Source organism: Penicillium mononematosum, assembly GCF_028829835.1.
Source record: "Penicillium mononematosum strain IBT 11891 chromosome Unknown utg000001l:1.0-4488741.0:1.0-4491989.0, whole genome shotgun sequence".
Classification (NCBI taxonomy): domain Eukaryota; kingdom Fungi; phylum Ascomycota; class Eurotiomycetes; order Eurotiales; family Aspergillaceae; genus Penicillium; species Penicillium mononematosum.
Genome location: NW_026643271.1, coordinates 1,057,911 through 1,075,925, shown reverse-complemented (window position 1 = coordinate 1,075,925; position 18,015 = coordinate 1,057,911). Strand labels below are relative to the sequence as shown.

General features: G+C 48.9%; 7 protein-coding genes across 7 annotated transcripts; 4 read left to right on the top strand and 3 right to left on the bottom strand.

Moving 5' to 3' along the window:
- Nucleotides 1-1,103: 1,103 nt before the first annotated feature.
- N7519_000397 (uncharacterized protein) lies at nt 1,104-2,724 on the top strand (the record flags this gene model as incomplete). The annotated part of the gene is made up of 3 exons (XM_057287176.1): nt 1,104-1,513; nt 1,567-1,793; nt 1,853-2,724. 3 exons carry the CDS (start codon nt 1,104-1,106, stop codon nt 2,722-2,724), a joined length of 1,509 nt encoding a protein of 502 aa, XP_057153259.1.
- Nucleotides 2,725-4,654: 1,930 nt separating this feature from the next.
- N7519_000396 (uncharacterized protein) lies at nt 4,655-5,623 on the top strand (the record flags this gene model as incomplete). Its single annotated transcript, XM_057287175.1, has 1 exon — nt 4,655-5,623. One exon carries the CDS (start codon nt 4,655-4,657, stop codon nt 5,621-5,623), a length of 969 nt encoding a protein of 322 aa, XP_057153258.1.
- A 535-nt stretch (nt 5,624-6,158) lies between these two features.
- N7519_000395 (SDR family NAD(P)-dependent oxidoreductase) lies at nt 6,159-7,080 on the bottom strand (the record flags this gene model as incomplete). The annotated part of the gene is made up of 3 exons (XM_057287174.1): nt 6,159-6,346; nt 6,434-6,744; nt 6,818-7,080. The coding sequence occupies 3 exons, from the start codon at nt 7,078-7,080 to the stop codon at nt 6,159-6,161; spliced, it is 762 nt and encodes a 253-aa protein (XP_057153257.1).
- A 1,131-nt stretch (nt 7,081-8,211) lies between these two features.
- On the bottom strand, nt 8,212-11,690 carry N7519_000394 (RIC1 family protein; the record flags this gene model as incomplete). Its single annotated transcript, XM_057287173.1, has 5 exons — nt 8,212-9,000; nt 9,052-9,527; nt 9,584-9,851; nt 9,908-11,302; nt 11,367-11,690. The coding sequence occupies 5 exons, from the start codon at nt 11,688-11,690 to the stop codon at nt 8,212-8,214; spliced, it is 3,252 nt and encodes a 1,083-aa protein (XP_057153256.1).
- Nucleotides 11,691-11,979: 289 nt separating this feature from the next.
- On the top strand, nt 11,980-13,151 carry N7519_000393 (uncharacterized protein; the record flags this gene model as incomplete). Its single annotated transcript, XM_057287172.1, has 3 exons — nt 11,980-11,982; nt 12,032-13,026; nt 13,082-13,151. 3 exons carry the CDS (start codon nt 11,980-11,982, stop codon nt 13,149-13,151), a joined length of 1,068 nt encoding a protein of 355 aa, XP_057153255.1.
- A 1,037-nt stretch (nt 13,152-14,188) lies between these two features.
- Nucleotides 14,189-16,062, top strand: N7519_000392 (uncharacterized protein; the record flags this gene model as incomplete). The annotated part of the gene is made up of 5 exons (XM_057287171.1): nt 14,189-14,230; nt 14,286-14,328; nt 14,388-14,490; nt 14,542-15,086; nt 15,137-16,062. The coding sequence occupies 5 exons, from the start codon at nt 14,189-14,191 to the stop codon at nt 16,060-16,062; spliced, it is 1,659 nt and encodes a 552-aa protein (XP_057153254.1).
- Nucleotides 16,063-16,180: 118 nt separating this feature from the next.
- Nucleotides 16,181-17,684, bottom strand: N7519_000391 (uncharacterized protein; the record flags this gene model as incomplete). The annotated part of the gene is made up of 6 exons (XM_057287170.1): nt 16,181-16,503; nt 16,556-16,618; nt 16,670-17,024; nt 17,080-17,277; nt 17,328-17,420; nt 17,469-17,684. 6 exons carry the CDS (start codon nt 17,682-17,684, stop codon nt 16,181-16,183), a joined length of 1,248 nt encoding a protein of 415 aa, XP_057153253.1.
- Between the last annotated feature and the right edge of the window lie 331 nt (nt 17,685-18,015).

Below are 18,015 nucleotides of genomic sequence, written 5' to 3'. Positions count from 1 at the left end.
AGATAATGGATAGTAAAGAATAACTACAGGCTATTTTCCGAACCTTCCTTTCAGTACCTAGGGCGAGACGTCGGGGTTCATGTGTACTGGTATGGGGAGATACTCAACAGTTTGATGCGTGTCCTCTCTCTAGTATGTGCCACTGTGGAATCATTGAGTATCTGTTGAAATCATCCCATCCAACCTGGATGCCTTGTTATGGTGGCAGACTGAGCCCTTGTTTAGCCTTAAGAGGTTATGAATCCTTACTCGAATCCCCAGGCAGCTTGTCATCATCAGCTTTAGGGGCAGCAGCGGTAGCGAGGCCAAAGGCCTCCTACCCCTAGCACCTCACCGGAATCCTACATGGAGCCAGAATCCATCATCTTCATTGAGGTGAATAGTGTTACCCTTTGTGGATGCCTGAGGCATCACCATGTGATAGAACCCACTAGGTTTGATAGCTCTCTCGTTATGGTGGCAGATTTGCCAATGCAGGTCTATGAAAGGCACTTCTTAGGTAGTTTGGATAGCAGGAGTTTCTTCCTCCATCTCCCTGGTAGCATGTAGCCTGAAGACTATCTGAACGTGCGCAATAAGTCCAATCTGGAATATAACCAGTACAGGACCGCAGATGCTGATTTGCCGTAGGTGCAATTGCTATGTCATATCTGTCTTTGTGACCATTAATTCACCGCCTTAGGTCTTCTTGAGGCTACATGCTTGCATGGGAGATGGAGGAGGAAAAAACTCTTGGCATAGAAACCGAGAAAGGAAAGGCCCTTTCTAGACGCCTGCATTGTGAAATAAGGGCTCAGTCTGCCACCCTAACAAGGCTAGATGCATCAGCATGAATGTGGAATGGCACGATCCCAACAGATGTCTCAGTGAATTCGTAGAGTGCAGAACCGGGAGGAGAATTGCGCCTAGGTACACGCATGTTTGTGTATACATCTGAGGAATCATTGTTATCGGTGCCGCCTGAATCGATAAGCCTCCCCGCACCAGGCAGGAAGTAAAAAAGTAAACAACTGAGAATCACATTTCTCCGTTCTCACTTTCATTCCCATCGCGCGTGTTCGAACCCGATGGAGGCTTCATTTCCTCTCTCACAAGGCTTCATCATGGACACTCTTGAGATATTGTGGCAGCTCGACACCATGGGCCGAGCCATGCAGTTTCTCAGTATTTCCAAGACTGAGCCCTTCAGACTCCACAATTTCATCGGAGGCCAATTCCTGGATAGTGCGCACACACCGGAATGGATCGACTCGCCGGCTCCCCGCTCGGGTAATCTCTTGCTGAAGGTACCTCGCAGCCCTGACAACGTCGTCGACTACGCCATCAATGTCGCTGGTCGAGCTTTCACTGAATGGTCGCAGACCCCCTTTCAGCTGCGGGGTCTGATTCTGCTTCGCATTGCGTCAATCATGGAAGAGAAGAAAGACATGTTTGCAGTCTGGGAAAGCATTGACCAAGGCAAAGCTATCGGTCGGGCGCAGCTTGAAGTTGACTATGCCATTGAGCATTTCCGGTTCGTTTCGTCTCCTTCTGCATGTGATTTCATCTGACCTTCCTTCTTATTAGATACTTCGCGACATACATTATGCAGGACGAAAGTGCAGTACGTCTGCAGAAAGGTGCAGCAGAACGGACTTTCATGCACAAGCAGCGAGTGCCGGTGGGCGTCTGTGCCATTGTCGTTTCATCGAACATGCCGCTTTACCTTTTGACGTTGAAGATCGCTCCCTGTCTCGCGTTCGGATGTACAGGTATCGCTAAGCCAAGCGAGTGGACCAGCATGACGGCCTTTTGTAAGTGATTCTCTCAAGTGACGGGATTACAGGAATTCACTAACAATGGATGATAATAGTGCTCGCTGAGGTGCTCCGGCAAGCAGCACTACCACCTGGTGTCATGAATATTATTTTCGGAGATGGACCCGGCACTGGTTCGACCCTTGTCCGCTCGCCGCATATTCAAGGAGTGTCGTTCATTGGAGATACCGAAACAAGCATTCAGATTCGGAAGGACACTGCCGCCGACATTGGCAAGCATCTGTGTCTCGGTCTCAGAGGCATTAGCCCAACCCTGGTGTTTGGGGATGTCGAAATCGAGCAGGCAGTTTCTGCTGCAGCGTACGCGGCGTTCGAAAACAGTGGACAACTCTGTCTGAGCGGTTCTGTGATCTACGTCCACCGATCGATTCACAATACGTTTTTGCACAAGCTCAAGACGCACATCCAAGATCGTTACCGCCTGCGCTTGGGACTCGGTCCAGTTGTTTCTGAGGAGCGTTATGCCAAGATCAGATCTCTCCTGATACAGGCTCGTGGAGAGCGTGCCCTGTTTCTGACTGGTGAGATCCCTCAGGAGGTTCCTGAGAATGGTTTCTGGGTCAGTCCCACGATCTTGAGCAACGTACGCACCGATAGTCGTCTGGCACGGGAGGGGATGTTTGGTCCTGTGGTCGTTGTTTGCCCATTTGATAATGAGGAAGCAGTCAGACTGTGCAATGACAACCCCAACGCAGTGGGCGCTGTTGTGCTGACCGATGACCTGCGTCGGATGAGGCGAGTCACAGAGCACCTTCATGCAGAGCTGACGTGGGCGAACTGCTGCCTTGGACGTGAGTTTGGGGCGGGGTTCAACGACATTAGGGCGACTGGCTTGGGGCGTGAAGGCGGCCAGCACAGCCGCAATGAGTTCACAAGACTGCGAACTATGCATCTTCCTGCTTACTAGCAAATGGAACGTGGATAGTGCCGAAAGATCCCACGAAGATGTAGTAATAGGGGACGATGGAAGCGGGGTCTCGGATGTTGCCGAGGATTGTCCTAAGGACATCAGTGCTTTTTGTGCATAGCAACCTCGAAGTAGTTCAGTCTTTATCAGAAACCAACATAAATCGTGAGATATTTTTCCAAATACGTAGATATTAGTGCGCCTCTTGAACCGAAAACATTTGAAGACATTGGGTATGTTGACGTTTCGTCGATTTTACCTCGTGCGTGTGGTGGGACCCGCTGATAAACGATTGGCTCAACCACAGAAGCGGGTCTCGACGGCGTCGTCGATGGCCTCGGCGCTGAGGTCACCTGATAATACCGGTAGTATGAACGTCGGAACACGGTATTGAGGGGTTAATACGTATTTCTATATGTTCTACCGTTGTTTTCGCGAATACGTATTGACTAAAACTACGTATTCTTTTTATAATACTGTAGCAATACTCGGGTGCCCTTTGTAATACTCCATGAATACTCGACAGCATTTTGAATACTAAAAAGATACTCTTACTTATCCGTAGGTATGCTCCCGAGGTCAGTATGCTCGGATGCTCGGATGCTCGGATGCTCAGGATTCTCGGATGCTCAGGTGCTCAGATGCTCAGATGCTCAGATGCTCAGATGCTCAGATGCTCAGTATGCTCAGTATGCTCAGTATGCTCAGGATGCTCATGCTTAGTATGCTTATGCTTACCTAGACAGTATGCTTAGAAGGTTACTTAGGTAGCTTATGCAATAATTTATCATAGATCCTAATCCATACTTAAGTCCGAGTTTACTTAAGATTTCAGCTATGTGGATTCTAGGAGATTAACTATAGCCCGATCACGGGTCAGTATAGGCGCGTTGTGAAATATAGTCGGACTGTTAATCTCACACCCGGTGCCAGAGCCCTATTAGAGGAGTGCGGTGATAGCCTGGAAGAAGTAGGACCCCTGAAACAGAAGGAAAAGATTTGTGATTTCAACCCAATTACCCATGTTTTGACTCTCTGTTTTTGTTTCCAAGTTTTGTCGAGACATATCACTCCGCGCCTATGGATGAGCTATTGGTTTCGGGCGGATACTCTTGCCTTGGTTTGGGGTTTGGTGCTCTCTCCTCTCCTATACTTGTCAGATGGCTGCCAATGCGTCCGTTAAAAGTGCTTCTAGCGGCAATTCGTGAGCAGCTAGCGGATTTGCAGGTTGTGTCCGCCAGATCTCGAGTCAGCCCGTTGGTCTGCAATAATCATTTCGCCGGAAAGGGAGCTGTAGATATATGGATTTTGTGGTTCCTGGTTGAAACTGATATAATGTACGTGGTAGAGAGGTATTTGTATGAAGTTTAGTACCTATATATCGGGGTTCCTTGGAGAGAAGCTCCCCTTCAGTTTATCTTGGCCCATCTCCATCCAAATGGCCTCATTTCCATGTCAGTCGTTGCACTTCATAATTTCTTGTTCTGTGCATCTATATCTTCCAAGGGCGTGAACTTTGCTATACGTAACCCGTCCCTCCTTCATATCTTAGAATAGCATTGTTCAAACAAAGGAATTTTCGTTTCGCTTTGTTCGCCGAGAGCTCTTTGTGAAATTATTTTTGTACTCTTTGTCGCGGGTCTCTGTTTTCTTTGTACTAACCCATATCTAAACAATGGATATCTTCATGCCTTGTATGGGCTCTTGGGTGTTCTATTTCCGTCGAGGACTCGTTTCATCCTTCTTTTGATGGCCCCCATCCAACTAACCACAAAGGCCAATTCGCCAGTACTATATAATCGCAGAACCTCTCTCTTGATTACAAGTATTCATTCCAGATCAAATTGTTACAAAACACAATCAACAAGACCCAAAGTCCTCTCTTTTCCGCACAACACAACACAAGACAAAGCAAGACTCAGATTATAAAATGGCATATCGACCAGCAGGTCTACGCAAGCCAGTAGCGCAACGTGAGCAAGGGCTAGGCAAACGTCGGCGCAGCCAGGACGATACAAGTGAGACGTCTAGCTCCGCGACTCGGCGGCGTCTGAACACGGAACCCAAGGAAACCTCAGACCCTACCCCGTATCCAGTTCCAGACGGCGTCAGTCTGTCCGACGGAGAAATTGTCCTTTCGCCCACTAATTCTGTGTCAGATGATAGACCCCCGGTGTCGGACGACCAAGTCAGTGAATATCACCTAAAAGGACATGCATACCAAGCATGGATTGCCGACCCAACTCTAGCCGGATGCCGATGTGGACGTGCAAGAAAGACATTGTTCGAATTACTCAACGCCAACAACGAGAAAGAGAGATTCACTTGTCCAGAGAACCATTTCGGTGACCCGCCTCTATACATTCAAGTGGACTTGCAACAATTAGGGCTCCCAACAAGCCAAGAAAAGTACCGCTTCGCAAGACTGTTACACTACGGTTATGACAGGAACAGCGACAAGAGGGAAAGCCAGTATCAACATTCCATTGCGGAAGGCGTTCTAATTGCTGAATGTATTTATAGATACGCGGGACCTCATTGGTCCAATATCGCCATTGCTCAATACAGCTTTGACCATCCCATCGATACTCTCAAATATCTTTATTTTACTAATGTCCAGAACGACGAGACCTTGCCCTACCTGCAGGAAATCCTTTACCCGAGATATGATGTGGACTGGCCCAAGCTCCATCGAATCGAGAGTCAAACATGGGAGTATGATACCGACGAGTATAAAGAGATCCTAGGTACAAAGCTAGGGAAGGCAGCGGCGTGCCTTGTGATAGGGGCTTGGGAGAGAGGTACGCATCGCATCGCTAGAATTCACACTCTCGGCCGTAACTACGAGATACACCTACGATTTGATATAGAGGCATTGCCTACGTCGCTAACCGATTGACCACACTGGTCAAATATGTTTAGGTTTAATTCGCATGTTTTGTGTCTATGAATAGTTCTTCTTTCGGGTGAGTCGTGATGATTTTTAAACTGATTATTTGATATAGAGGTGTCCAGAGAATGCAAGCTACATTATACGGTGACTTGATGTGTGCTTTAGCAGTGGTACTCTATGATTTTCTTAAAGACTTTCTAAATTCTCCAATTTTCAATGTAAGAATGGGCATAAACTATATTTACAAGACCGACCTCGTTTGCAATGCCTTCAAGGAGCAGCTCTAGAGATTCTCACATAGTCTTTCATCAACAGAAATATTCAGTCAGGTCGACAATCGTAGATCTAGTCAATCAAAGCTTAGGATTCCTTATTTCGGCCATAAACCCATAGCCCTTTGGTCTGAACATCGTGTTCTTTTGGCCTCTATCTCAAGGCGCTGCCTAAGTTTGAAGCGGACCGCCCCTTCCTAGCTATTTATCTGCTCGTTTGCCGGCCACATGATCTCGATGTAGGCCTTTCTTGAGAAGCCAGTTATGACTCACATAGTGGTGTATCCGCCATCGACAGGAAGTCCAACCCCACTTATCCACGAGTTCTCCTCGGAAACTAGGAATAAAGCGGCATTTGCAATGTCTTCGGCCCGCCCCAATCCACGAAATGGGTGTAATCTTTCCGCCACTGACCGTTCGTCGGCGGATAATGACGAGATAAATGCAGTATCAGTATCTGTTTGATTCAGCAATTGTAGCAAGTGTGGCCTTCATATGTGGCCTTTATGAAGGCATACTAACATCCAGGACATAGAGCATTCACATGTATGCGATGAGGGGCACAGTCTCAGGGCTGCAGCCTTTGTGATACCCATTACGGCGTGTTTGGAGGCCACATAACCAGCCAATAGGACTGACCCTTGCAAGCCAAAAACGCTGGATAAGTTGAGAATCCAACCTCTGTCTCCACAAGCCAAAGGGGATTGTTTAATCATTTGTGCAGTCGCATACTTGCATCCCAAAAAGACGCCGGTGGAGTTAATAGCGATATCCTTGTCCCAGGTATCCTGAGGGAAGTCCCATATCGGTTTTGGATCTTTTCCCTCCCATGCCACTCCTGCGTTGTTGACCATTCTGAAGTTTGTACTCTGTCAGTTACTATAAATAAAGGAAAAGAAAACGATCCAAAGCAAAACAGGTGACTGACATGTCCAATCTGCCAAACCTTTCAACCGCATATTTAACTGCATTTTCCACATGCTCGGCATTGGTAACGTCTAACGTCAAAAACTCTGCAATACCTCCTTGCTGAATGATAGACTCATGAGTTGACGATGTATCGTCCTTTGTTGTCTCCTGGATGTCACCGCAGATAACCACACAACCCGCATTGGAGAGCTTCATTGAAATGGCGCGACCAATACCGCCTGACGCACCAGTAACAATAGCAATTTTCCCTTGAAGGCCCATTTCGGCGTATTTGTAAGTTGGAACGATGTGAAACAGCTGTGCTGTAATATGATAAAAATGGTAGGGATAACAGTGCTCGATGTAGGATATATATATCTAGTAGTCATTCCAAGTCACAACCGGTCTTTCCTTTCGTTAGGTGGCTGAGGCATAGCCGAGGACCCGAGGATCTAGGATGACTATGTTATTACCCCACATAAGAGGCCCAGGCCGAAAGGGTAGACAGGCCTGTCCATCAGGTCATGTACAAGAGTGGTATGGTAGCAAAGTAGCTCGCATTAGACAGAAATTGGGTCTGCGAGAATGCCCATTCGATCAGATCTACTGGATGCCCCGCCGACGGACTCGGTTACTCCGGTTCCTTGGCGTTTCGGTGGGTGATATTCCGACATCCATGGATATATCCCATCCCCGCAATGGGTCGACATCGTGTAGGATATGCCAAGCTGCCGAGGAAATGATGTCTGGCAGTTACCTATTTACATAGCTTAACAGGATGGATTAGATAAAGGTAAGTTTCGTTATATTGAAGAGTTACCGCGTATTTTGTTGATTTCAAACCCTCTTTGGAGGCATATGTGGATGCGAGGTGGTCGTGGATCGCACCGGATACAATGCCAACCAGGTCCCGAAAAACAACAAGCTACATATTAAAATGGCTAAATTATGCTAGAATTAAGATTGGAGATCTTAGTTGTTTATCAATACGTTTGTTTACATTCCCATTATATGCATATGCATAGAAACATTTGAATGCGCTAAAGGACAACGCGCTATCCCTAATTCAGCTATGAAATTGACTGGTCTCCAGTATAATCCGAAATATACCTTATGAGCACTACGTAATGGGATAGCGCTGTCGCTGAAGCCAATTTCGTAATTTCTAATTGAATAATATGTATTGTCTTAGCAGAGGTGGCTGTCGCGAATTATAGGGTCTCGATTGGATATAGAGGCATTCAGGGAATGGAGTTACATTATGTGGTTCGGTTGACGTAGGCTTTTGGGCTCTTCTTTCATATAACCCCCTGCCGTTTAAACTTCTGTTCGTAGGAAAGCAACTGGACGATTATGAAGTTATTATCTGACTGTTTTTCCTACCAACGAAACTCCAATTAATTATCTATTTTGCTAATCCGCTGAATACAAATGTTCATCTGATACATCACCATCTTGCCGGCTTGCACGGGGCGAAAGAGGCGATGTTGGGGAAAGAGACGTCCAAGATGGTGACCTAATCGGGAGGTTCAAGCCGAGACCTTGGACACCTGCAGGACCAAATCGGGGTGCCGAGCCAGGAAACGCGCCTTTCATGGCAGGTTGAGAGTCGGATCGCAGACCAACTCGGGAAATTGCGCGACGGAGCATCTCACCTGAAGCATCCAGGGCAATCAAGAAACGAGCCAGCTCAGCACACAGCTCCCAGTCTCCCTTCTGAGAGGCGAGGGCAATCAAACGAACGACGTATTCTTCGATGCGGCCATCATGCCCCTGCTCCTCGTCCTCGAAGGCTTGCAGCACAAGAAGGTATCCGACTGCAGTTTTGAGGGAGTCAAGTTTCAAGGCCTGTTCAAATAGGTCCTTGGGCGGAGGCAGGTAGGTGAATAGTGTTCGCCATGATCGGAGCTCTGTTTTCCGTGTGCATTGTACAACAATCTCAAGGTAATCCTTGGGGGGAAGTGAGGCTTGGAGGAAAGCAATGACGGTTGGGAGTAATGGTTCTGCTCGTGCTTGTGGGTCCTCACTTTTACTTGCTCGGCTCTCATTATCCACTTCGTCGTCTAGCACGTGGTGAAGTAGGATTTCCAATCCATGAGCGAAGTAAGACAGATGTGAAAAATGTCGACACAGAGCGAGAGCCGCAGGTATTCCGACACTGGAAAGGCCATATTGGAGGAAATACGGTAAGAAAAGGTGAGTCTGAGGTGCACACGTCAGTACAAAATATCATCTATAGAGAAAAAAGCTTACCCGGATGGCGAATTTCAGAACAGTGAAGGTCACATCGCGTCGTTGCATCATTTCCGATTCAACGCCAAGCACAATGCCTTTGTTCAGTAACACAGACAATGGGTAAAAGTCCAGGGGGATGCTGAGTGGTGCCGGCACCATCTCTTCTCGCAAAACATCTTGGATATCATTCCAGGCTAGCAAGTCTTGACCACGGAACATCCAGAGAGAGTCCCGGAGCGACAGACTACTGTGAGGTGGTGCCAGTGCCATATCAACCGAAGGACTAGCAGGTAGGGATTCATCAACCTGTGAGGAAAAATTGAAAGAAATTTGGTCGCGCATCAAGATATAATACTCGACATCATGTGATATGATGCGCATGTCGTATTTGAGGTCGCCGGCATCTGAGACCGTGGGCTGCAACAGTACCAAATTGCCGTCCACAAGAAGAAGGACGGATGCCACCTTCACGTCCTGAGATGGATCCCCGTTTCCTGCTGTATTGTCAGCAATGTATTCAGATAACGGCAAAGAAAACAAGCTAACTCACGTGTCTGCTCCTCAGGCAATACCCAGCTGATCGATCGGACGCGAGAGGGTGCCCGGACGATCCCATTGAAAGCGATCTGTCCAACGGGGACAAGAGTAATCTGGGGCTGGGTAGAATTAATGATATAATGGTACAGGATGTTATCGTATGTATAAACCAAGAGAGAATCTTCCCCAGAGGGTCCAATAAACACGACTGGTGATGGGAGATATTCAATGAACATAATCGAATTGTTACCGAGAGAAGCCTCGCGCGAATAAAGACGAATCTTTCAATCGAAGTCAGTCATACATAGAACTAACGCAAGTGGGGGAATTAACGTACCTCATATGAGCCGTCACTCTCCGCCGCTGCGATCAGGATGTGGCCATACCAACACATACCCCCTCGCACAGCAAATGAGTTTTCGGCTTTTGAATCCTCGAATACTTTCCATCGGCCGCTGTTGACACTGTAATGTGCAAGACCACGCCGACCTGCAATTGCAACATACCGTCCATCCTGAGACACGACACAAGATCGGATCGGCCACTGGGAATGAAGATATGCCGGAGGATACTGGCCATGATGCCACAATGAATCCTTCCCTGAGATTGTCATGAGATCTGGAAGATCGTGACCGCGATAGAGAATGAACTCAGTACCGGTCTGCAACAGGCCTCTAGCCAAGTTTGCAGCCGAAAAACAGCCAGTCAAAGCACTGCGAGCTGTCTCCAGAACCCATAGGCGACGGTCGTTTTGCCCAGACAGAATAATGTCCGACCCGCCGCCAATCCAACACCCGTCTGAGACCCCGGTTAACCAATCCTCCGAATTGGTGGTCGCCAACGCTGCGTCCACTGAAAAGCTATTTCCTCCAGGCTTCCCGAAGACACTCCATGTTGTCCAGCCATTTTCGTAACCGGCAAAGAGACAATACCCATCCGGGGAATAGGCCATGAAAGTCAAAGCCCCGGTGGTTGTGGACGATGCTGGTAGATAGAGCTTTTGTGAAAGTGGAATGTTTCCCACGTAATCTTTTGCAGTGTAGACCAAGACGTCGCCATTTGCGCAGCTCACAGTCAATAGAGAGAAACGTGCATTTACGGCCACCTTCACAGCCTTTTCACTGTCATCCTTCGGATTATGGAAGCAATGTCCGTGGAAGAGTTTCTTGGCTGCTTCAGGATCCTGCTGTGAGCCCGCATCTCGTTGCACAGCATATGCCTGGCCGCTGCTGGTAATCCAAATGAGGAGATTCATCGCACGATCGTATACCATGTCCACGATCGATACCTTCTTCGAGATCCCTAGGATGCGACTCAATAGCTCGGATGTGGTTTGTGCTCCTCCCGCCTCGGGCGTCCATCGAATGCACTGTATAGCTGGTGGTTTCACAGTGGCGACAACAAGTTCTTGATCTAGCGCCAGCGCCTTGACGATTCCCGACTCGACCTTGATCGCCATTCGGAAGCGGATGCTTATGTCCCCAACCACATTGGCCTCCTCAACTGCCGAAAACCGGGCCAATTGTTGACGACGATGGTGTGTAGAGTTATCGAATCGCTGCTGGTAGACTTGGGTTGTTGAATCCGACGCCACCGAGTACGTAAGTAGGTACCCATTAAGTGTCTGTACAACCAGGATCGTCGAATCTGGGTGCATAAGGAGTGAAACGTTCGGACCATAGGTTTTCAGCGAGAATTGAGATCGAGTGATTGCTGTAACTACTGCTGTAGGCTGCCAGAATTGTCAGTCACCAGCTCAGACTTCCCCATGGACCATAACATCACTGCCGACATACCCGAGTCTGCCAAAGCGCAATTGATGATCCTGACATTGTGGCAAACATCTGACCAGATCGAGAAACACAAATACCCCTGATAACTTCATTTCCCCATTCTGATTTGCCTGTGTCCGGGGACGAGTCGGTTTGCGACTCATGGGGCTGGGTGTCTGCGGGCTCATGTTGACCGTCATACCCTCCTGTTTCCACATTGTCGTCAATAGTATTTCGATCGGTAGTTTCAATGGCATCCTGGATTTTGCGATCCTCGTCGGAGGGGGCATAGGCAATATCGGGTCCATTGACCGCGTAGACCCTGGGAACCCCATGAGGCCAGTACATGGCTCAGGTCAGGTTCAGGGGCTAAGATGGATAATGAAGCTCACATGGAGTCATCTCCAGGGAACCAATTCTCCGTCAGCAACGCAGACAAGAATCTCCAAAGCACAGATTCAAATGCAATGAAATAAAGTCCAAGCAACTTGCATGGAAACAGATCGGGGAAACGATAAGCTACGATCACGTGCAAAAGCACTTCCCCCGCATTGCCTCACCTGTTTTTTCTTCCATCTCGGTCACTCCTGAACGGCGTTTATCTTTCATTAACAATTTTTATTGAAAGATTGCTATAATGGTAAGCTTCTTGGGTGTTATGATCGATTCATGGTACTGATTCGTTGCAGGCTCCAACAGAAAGCAACAAGCGCTTGGCCTTGGCCATCATTGATTTCCTCGGCTCCAGCCTGAAGGATGGCACCCTCACCGCCGACGACGCCGAGTCGATTGAAATCGCCCAGTCTTGTATCGCGGATACCTTCAAAGTCGACCCTACCGATGAGGCTGCTGTGAAGGATGCTGTTGGAGGACAATCCTTGGTTGGAATCTACAGCGTCTACGAGAAGCTGCGCAACAAGTCGACCCCGCAATCCACCACCGGAGCTCAGGCTTCCCAGGAAGAGAAGCCGAAGGCTGGTGTGCCCACACCTGAATCCGACAAGCTGAAGTCCGAGGGAAATGCGCTCATGGCCAAGAAGGACTACGCCGCTGCCATTGAGCAATACACCAAAGCTCTCGAGATTGCCCCGGCCAACCCTATCTATCTCTCCAACCGCGCCGCCGCGTTTTCCGCTTCGGGCCAACACGAGAAGGCCGCGGCAGATGCAGAGGTTGCTGCTGCCGCCGATCCCAAGTACTCCAAGGCGTGGAGCCGTCTTGGTCTCGCTCGCTTCGATATGGGAGACTACCATGCTGCCAAGGAAGCGTACGAGAAGGGCATTGAGGCAGAGGGCAACGGTGGCAGTGAGGCCATGAAGCGTGGTTTGGAGACATCGACACGGAAGCTTCAAGAGTCATCCCGGACCACCGAGCCCCCATCTGAGGAACTGGACACTGCTCCTGGCGCCTCGCGTGGTGCTGGCGGTGGCATGCCTGACCTGTCTTCCTTGGCCAGCATGCTTGGTGGTGGAGGCGGCGGTGGTGCTGGTGGTATGCCTGACTTGGGCTCCCTGATGAGCAACCCTATGTTCTCCAGCATGGCACAAAATCTCATGAGCAACCCCGATATGCTTGGCAACCTGATGAGCAACCCCCGCCTCCGCCAGATGGCCGAAAACTTTGGCCAGGGTGGCGGCATGCCTGACATGTCTAGCCTGATGAGCGATCCCAACCTCGCTGATATGTAAGTTTGGACTATCTAGACTTCGGAAATCACATTACTGACAATAGGCTCACAGGGCTCGGAACATGATGGGCGGTGGTGGCGCCGGTGGTGCCGGTGGCGCCGGTGCTGGAGACCAGAAGTAAATTTCTGGTTCGATGATTGATGCCATGAAATTGAAAGACGCAATCTGATATACCATGTAGCAAATCCACTATTCAAAGCGGTTCCTTAGATAGAAAAAAAAGAGTCACTATATTTGCTCTTATGCATGTCCACGTGTGGTAGATACATCTCGACCGCCATATATACCTCGGTCACATGTCGGTACTGAATATAATGCAACCCGCTAAGTGCAAATCAGCATCGCGTATCTAACCAGGGTACAACGTTAGTGTCGACATCGTCGTAGCTCCTCGTCCCCGCGTTGTCGTCCTTGGGGTCTTCATGTTGCGTGTTGCGTGTTGCGCTGAGTCTTTGCCTGTTTAATCTTCGCTCTGTTGAGATATGAGATCCTTTCTACCTAGCTTTTAGGTATTGGCCTCTTTAACCCCACGCAGCTATATTAGTGGTTTTATGAGAGTAGATCATCATCGTGGTCGTCATATGGCTAGATATCTGTTCGTTCACCCTTCTATGTATCAACTAGTTAGTTACTGGTGTCTCCCTGCTATCTCTTTATACCATGGGCTAGGGCCATGATATGGTGGTTTATCCAATGATGGATAGAACAGAGTGGACTCCTAGAAACGGAAATTTTCAATTGCCAGACTATATATTTACGCTAAACGAAGCATTTACCTTTGCTATATATGTCTCTGTAGTAGAGCGCAAAATTTGGAGACAATTGCTAAACGGTATTGGATGTTGAACTGCGCGTAGTTCGCACTTCCAGCGTTGGATGTGAAGTAAACTACCTAGGTACGTAATATTCCAAGGTTTTACTTTTTTGGTAGCCTTGGAATCTTCGAAGGTTGGAATCTCGGAAATCCGGGGAACGCTAAACTAGATTAGACCAACGGCGTCGTTCCCCGCACTTCGGTAAGTTCTTGTCCGGTACTTGTATCGCAGTCGAATGATTGGAGCATGCAGCTCTTATCAAGTCGGAAGCCTCCGATAAGAAGGGCAAACCGTCGGATCTGAGTTCTCTTCTTGCCTGTGACTTCCTTTCATCCCTCCCAAAATGAGCACCCCTAGTCGTGTCTGTGCCCGTTGCTCTCGTATTGTCAGTACATCTAACCTTCAATGAATATTTGTCTGGCTCTAATGTGTGATAGTAGAAGCAACGATGCGACGGCAAGCTTCCTTGCGAGCGCTGCAAGCGTATGCGTTCCCTTCCTGCATTGAGACATCCACATCAAGAACTAATATCTTGGCTACAGGTCTGGGCCATGCCTGCAAACCAGCTAGTTCCGGTAGGGATATGACCACCCGACGGCCCCGTGCATCGCGGTCCCGCGGCGGCTGTCTCTCCTGCAAGGCGAGGTAAGCTACTGTAGGCTATGACTCCTTCCGTCGGAAGCTGATCGGATCTAGGAAGAAGAAATGTGATGAATGTCGTCCTACCTGCAGTGACTGCCGGCGTCTGAATATCCGCTGTCAGTGGCGAGAAAGTACACCAGATGTCGAATTAAACAGCCCCGCAATCATTGCTTCATGTTCTCCCACCTCCGATGCGACGGAACCTGCTGATACAGATCCGACTAATGACCCCGATGGTGGTCCGTCCATGCTTAGCCCCATTAGCCCCTGTGAAGCAGAAGAATTCATTGCCACACTCTTTCCTCACCCATTCCCAAGGCAGAACTCCGTTGCTTTTCCCCTGGACCTGTCGCCTGTTTCAGTGAACCCACATCTGCGCACGGAGGAAGACAGGTCACTATTCAACCACTATATCCGTGTTGTATCAAGGGCGCTCTGTCGATCTCATGATTCGGATCGGAATCCGTTCCTTGTCACGTTATTACCCCTGGCAGCAGGTTCGGATACGGTCACAAGTGTTATTTTGAGTTTAAGTGGCTGTCACTGGAAGAGGGTCCATCCGGCTATCTGGGGAAGTGCTTTGAATCGCCAAGGCAAAGGTAGGAGGCCTCCAATGACCTGTATTCTACTATTGGCTGATATTTTCCAGCATTAACCCAAGTAAATCAGCTACTGGGTTGCTCGGACAGGCAGTCTATTTTCGAAGCATGTGCTACAGTGCTCCTGCTATGTTTAACCGAGTTGATTGATGGCACGTCCCGTGTCTGGAAATGGCACCTGAAGGCTGCTAGTGTAATCCTGAAGTCCCACCCCTTCCAGTCGCTGGTTTTGTCGGATGAGTGGGCATTCTGCGTCAGTCTATTTCGCTATTTGGATTCCATGTCGACCATCTCTCGTTGCAAGGCACCCCTGCTGCAAAACAACGATAGCATGACGGAACTCACGAGCTCTTTCCGGCGCAGCAGTGTACCGGAGCTTGACAGCAGCAGATCCATGGATGCCATATATGGCATTTCGCCTGCATTATTCGATTTGTTGGGAATGGTCAATCTCTTGGCCAATCATCGCAGCCGGCGCGTTGATGAGCTATCCGAAATTGGCTTTCGAGCAGCAGCAGCGCACATTGAAAATCGAATTAATGAGTGGCGCGCTGATTATGATTCCGAATTCTTGTTTGTTGATCCTGCGTCGGACACTGATCGCGCTACTACTGCCTTTGAATGGGCGATCCGGCTTCGGCTACACCAAATTGTTGAGGGCTATGATCTTATGCATGAATTAGTGGAGCGATCGGTTGTCACTATTCTTGACTCTGTACAGCAAATCCCATATGCTAGCAGGGTCGAGGGGTGTTTACTTTTCCCGCTTGTCATTGCTGGATCCAGTAGTATTAGCGTCGAGCGCCGAATGATAGTGAAAGAGCGGCTGATGGTGATGGAAAATACGTTGGGGTTTACCCACATCCACCATGCGCGTCAACTGTTGGAGACCGTTTGGAAGGGTGGAGACAACGCTCCAAATGCGAACTGGGCTTCTGTACGATATAGTCAGTACCCTGGTGTAGTCTTTGTCTAGACTTCGTCCACACCTTCGCGTGTGGTGTACATTTGGGATGAGGGATGGTTATGTTTTGAGAAATACATTGCATTTCGTCTACTTGAAGCACGTACAAAAGAAGTTCCAACAAGCAATATCACATCCTGGCTGCCCCTCGCTCTCTAACCAGCTCTGCCAGATGATCCCTCATGTTGTATCCGCAAACCTCCTCGATGGTCAACTTGCCTGGTCGATCTATAGACGAGCTCCAACCAATCCGCTCGTTGAGGTTCTCACGAGCTCTGAAGCTCGCTTCCTGTACACGCGTAGCCCTCTCTTTCCGCATCTTTTCGTAAAGAGCAAGTCCTTCTGAGGCCCCATACTCCTCCCTGAAATTCTTGTGAAAGACAAGACCCAGGGCCCCGGCATCCTCGAAGGCCATACAGGAGCCTTGTGATTGATCAGGCATCATAGGATGGGCTAGAAGCGTGTTAGTCTATTCTAGCCTTTCGGATCAATAAAAGACACTCACCGGCATCCCCAAGAAGGCAAACCTTGCCTTTCACCCAGTGGGGATAGGGCTGGTGCTTATACACTGGACTATATATCAGCACTGAACTGTTACATGGAAAAGTCCGCATCTTACATCGCCACATCTTGATATCCTCGGCATTTAGCATCAGGGTCTTCATTCTTGGATCGAGATCTGGGAAGGTTTCCACCAACTGCTGCGGCGAAGCACTAATGTTCCAGCCATCTTCACGCACATTATTGTGGGATGCTGGGTAGAAGCAGTAACAGCTCACGACTTCACCGTTGCTGCAGGGCGACATGACAATCTTGTTGATTCCCATTCCGCCCCAGTACTCGATGGCCTCATTTGAGATGTAATCTTCTAGACCGAGAGACCGCAGTTTATCAGCCCCGATAATGCATCGGTAGCAGCACGAGGTGGACATCTCAAAGTCTGGTGTGATCCCGATCTGCTTTCGTGTGAGAGACTGGTAGCTCAATTGTCAGCTTCGGAACGTCAATGTTTCAATTCTTCGGCCGTACCCGGATACCATCCGCGGCCACAATAATATCGGCCGACGCTGTAGCGCCATTCTCGAATTGGATTACACCGTCCTCCGCATTAACATCGGTCGCCTTGAAGTTCACCTTCAATTCGCACTTTGGACCCTCCCCGGGAGCCTCGAATGCCGACTTGAGGAGCTGTTTGTGAATATCAATGCGGTGAAAGTTGTTGTAGTCCTATCCGCTATCAGCGTCAACTGTTCCTTGACTTCATAGTCGAGACTTACTGTGCCAAACTTGGACTTGTAATCACCAAGCGGGTATGTGCTTTGCACCTCACCATCGGACCAATTGTGCATTATAAGTTGTTTAAGAATAACCTTGTCTAAGCATTAGTTGTTTTCCTCTCCAGATTCTCTGAGACATACCGGCTTAGCTGCCTTTACGTCGACTCCCCATTCTTCCAAGAACCGAGATCCGTTCGACGCCGCACTAAGCGACGCGCCAACTTCGCCCGCAAAATCATATCGCTCATAAACGGTGACAGCATGGCCTTGACGACGCAATGCCACAGCGGCTGCGAGACCACCGAGGCCGGCGCCGATAATTGCAACTTGAAGAGGTGAGTCGGTGCGAGAGGGCATGATGACTTGAATCACGGATGGTTCTACAACCCATGGGACACCTCTTCATCTCTCATAATATATACTTCCATCCCATCTTCTCTCAACTACATCGGATCGCATGGGTCTCACTTGTTTCGGCTTCTCTTCTGGTATCTCGCGATAAGCGACGGCGAGGGGCTTTATCTATCCGACGGTTGCATCCCTTGGCTTCTCCACTGCTGATCCTTTCCATTTTGTATTTTTACTTTGACGCAGTCAGGCCAGTGGCTGCAAGGGTATCATTTTGCGGAGAAAGAAGGTTGGGCAACTTGTTGAGCTGTTATCTCGCGAAGGCTGACATTCCATCTCA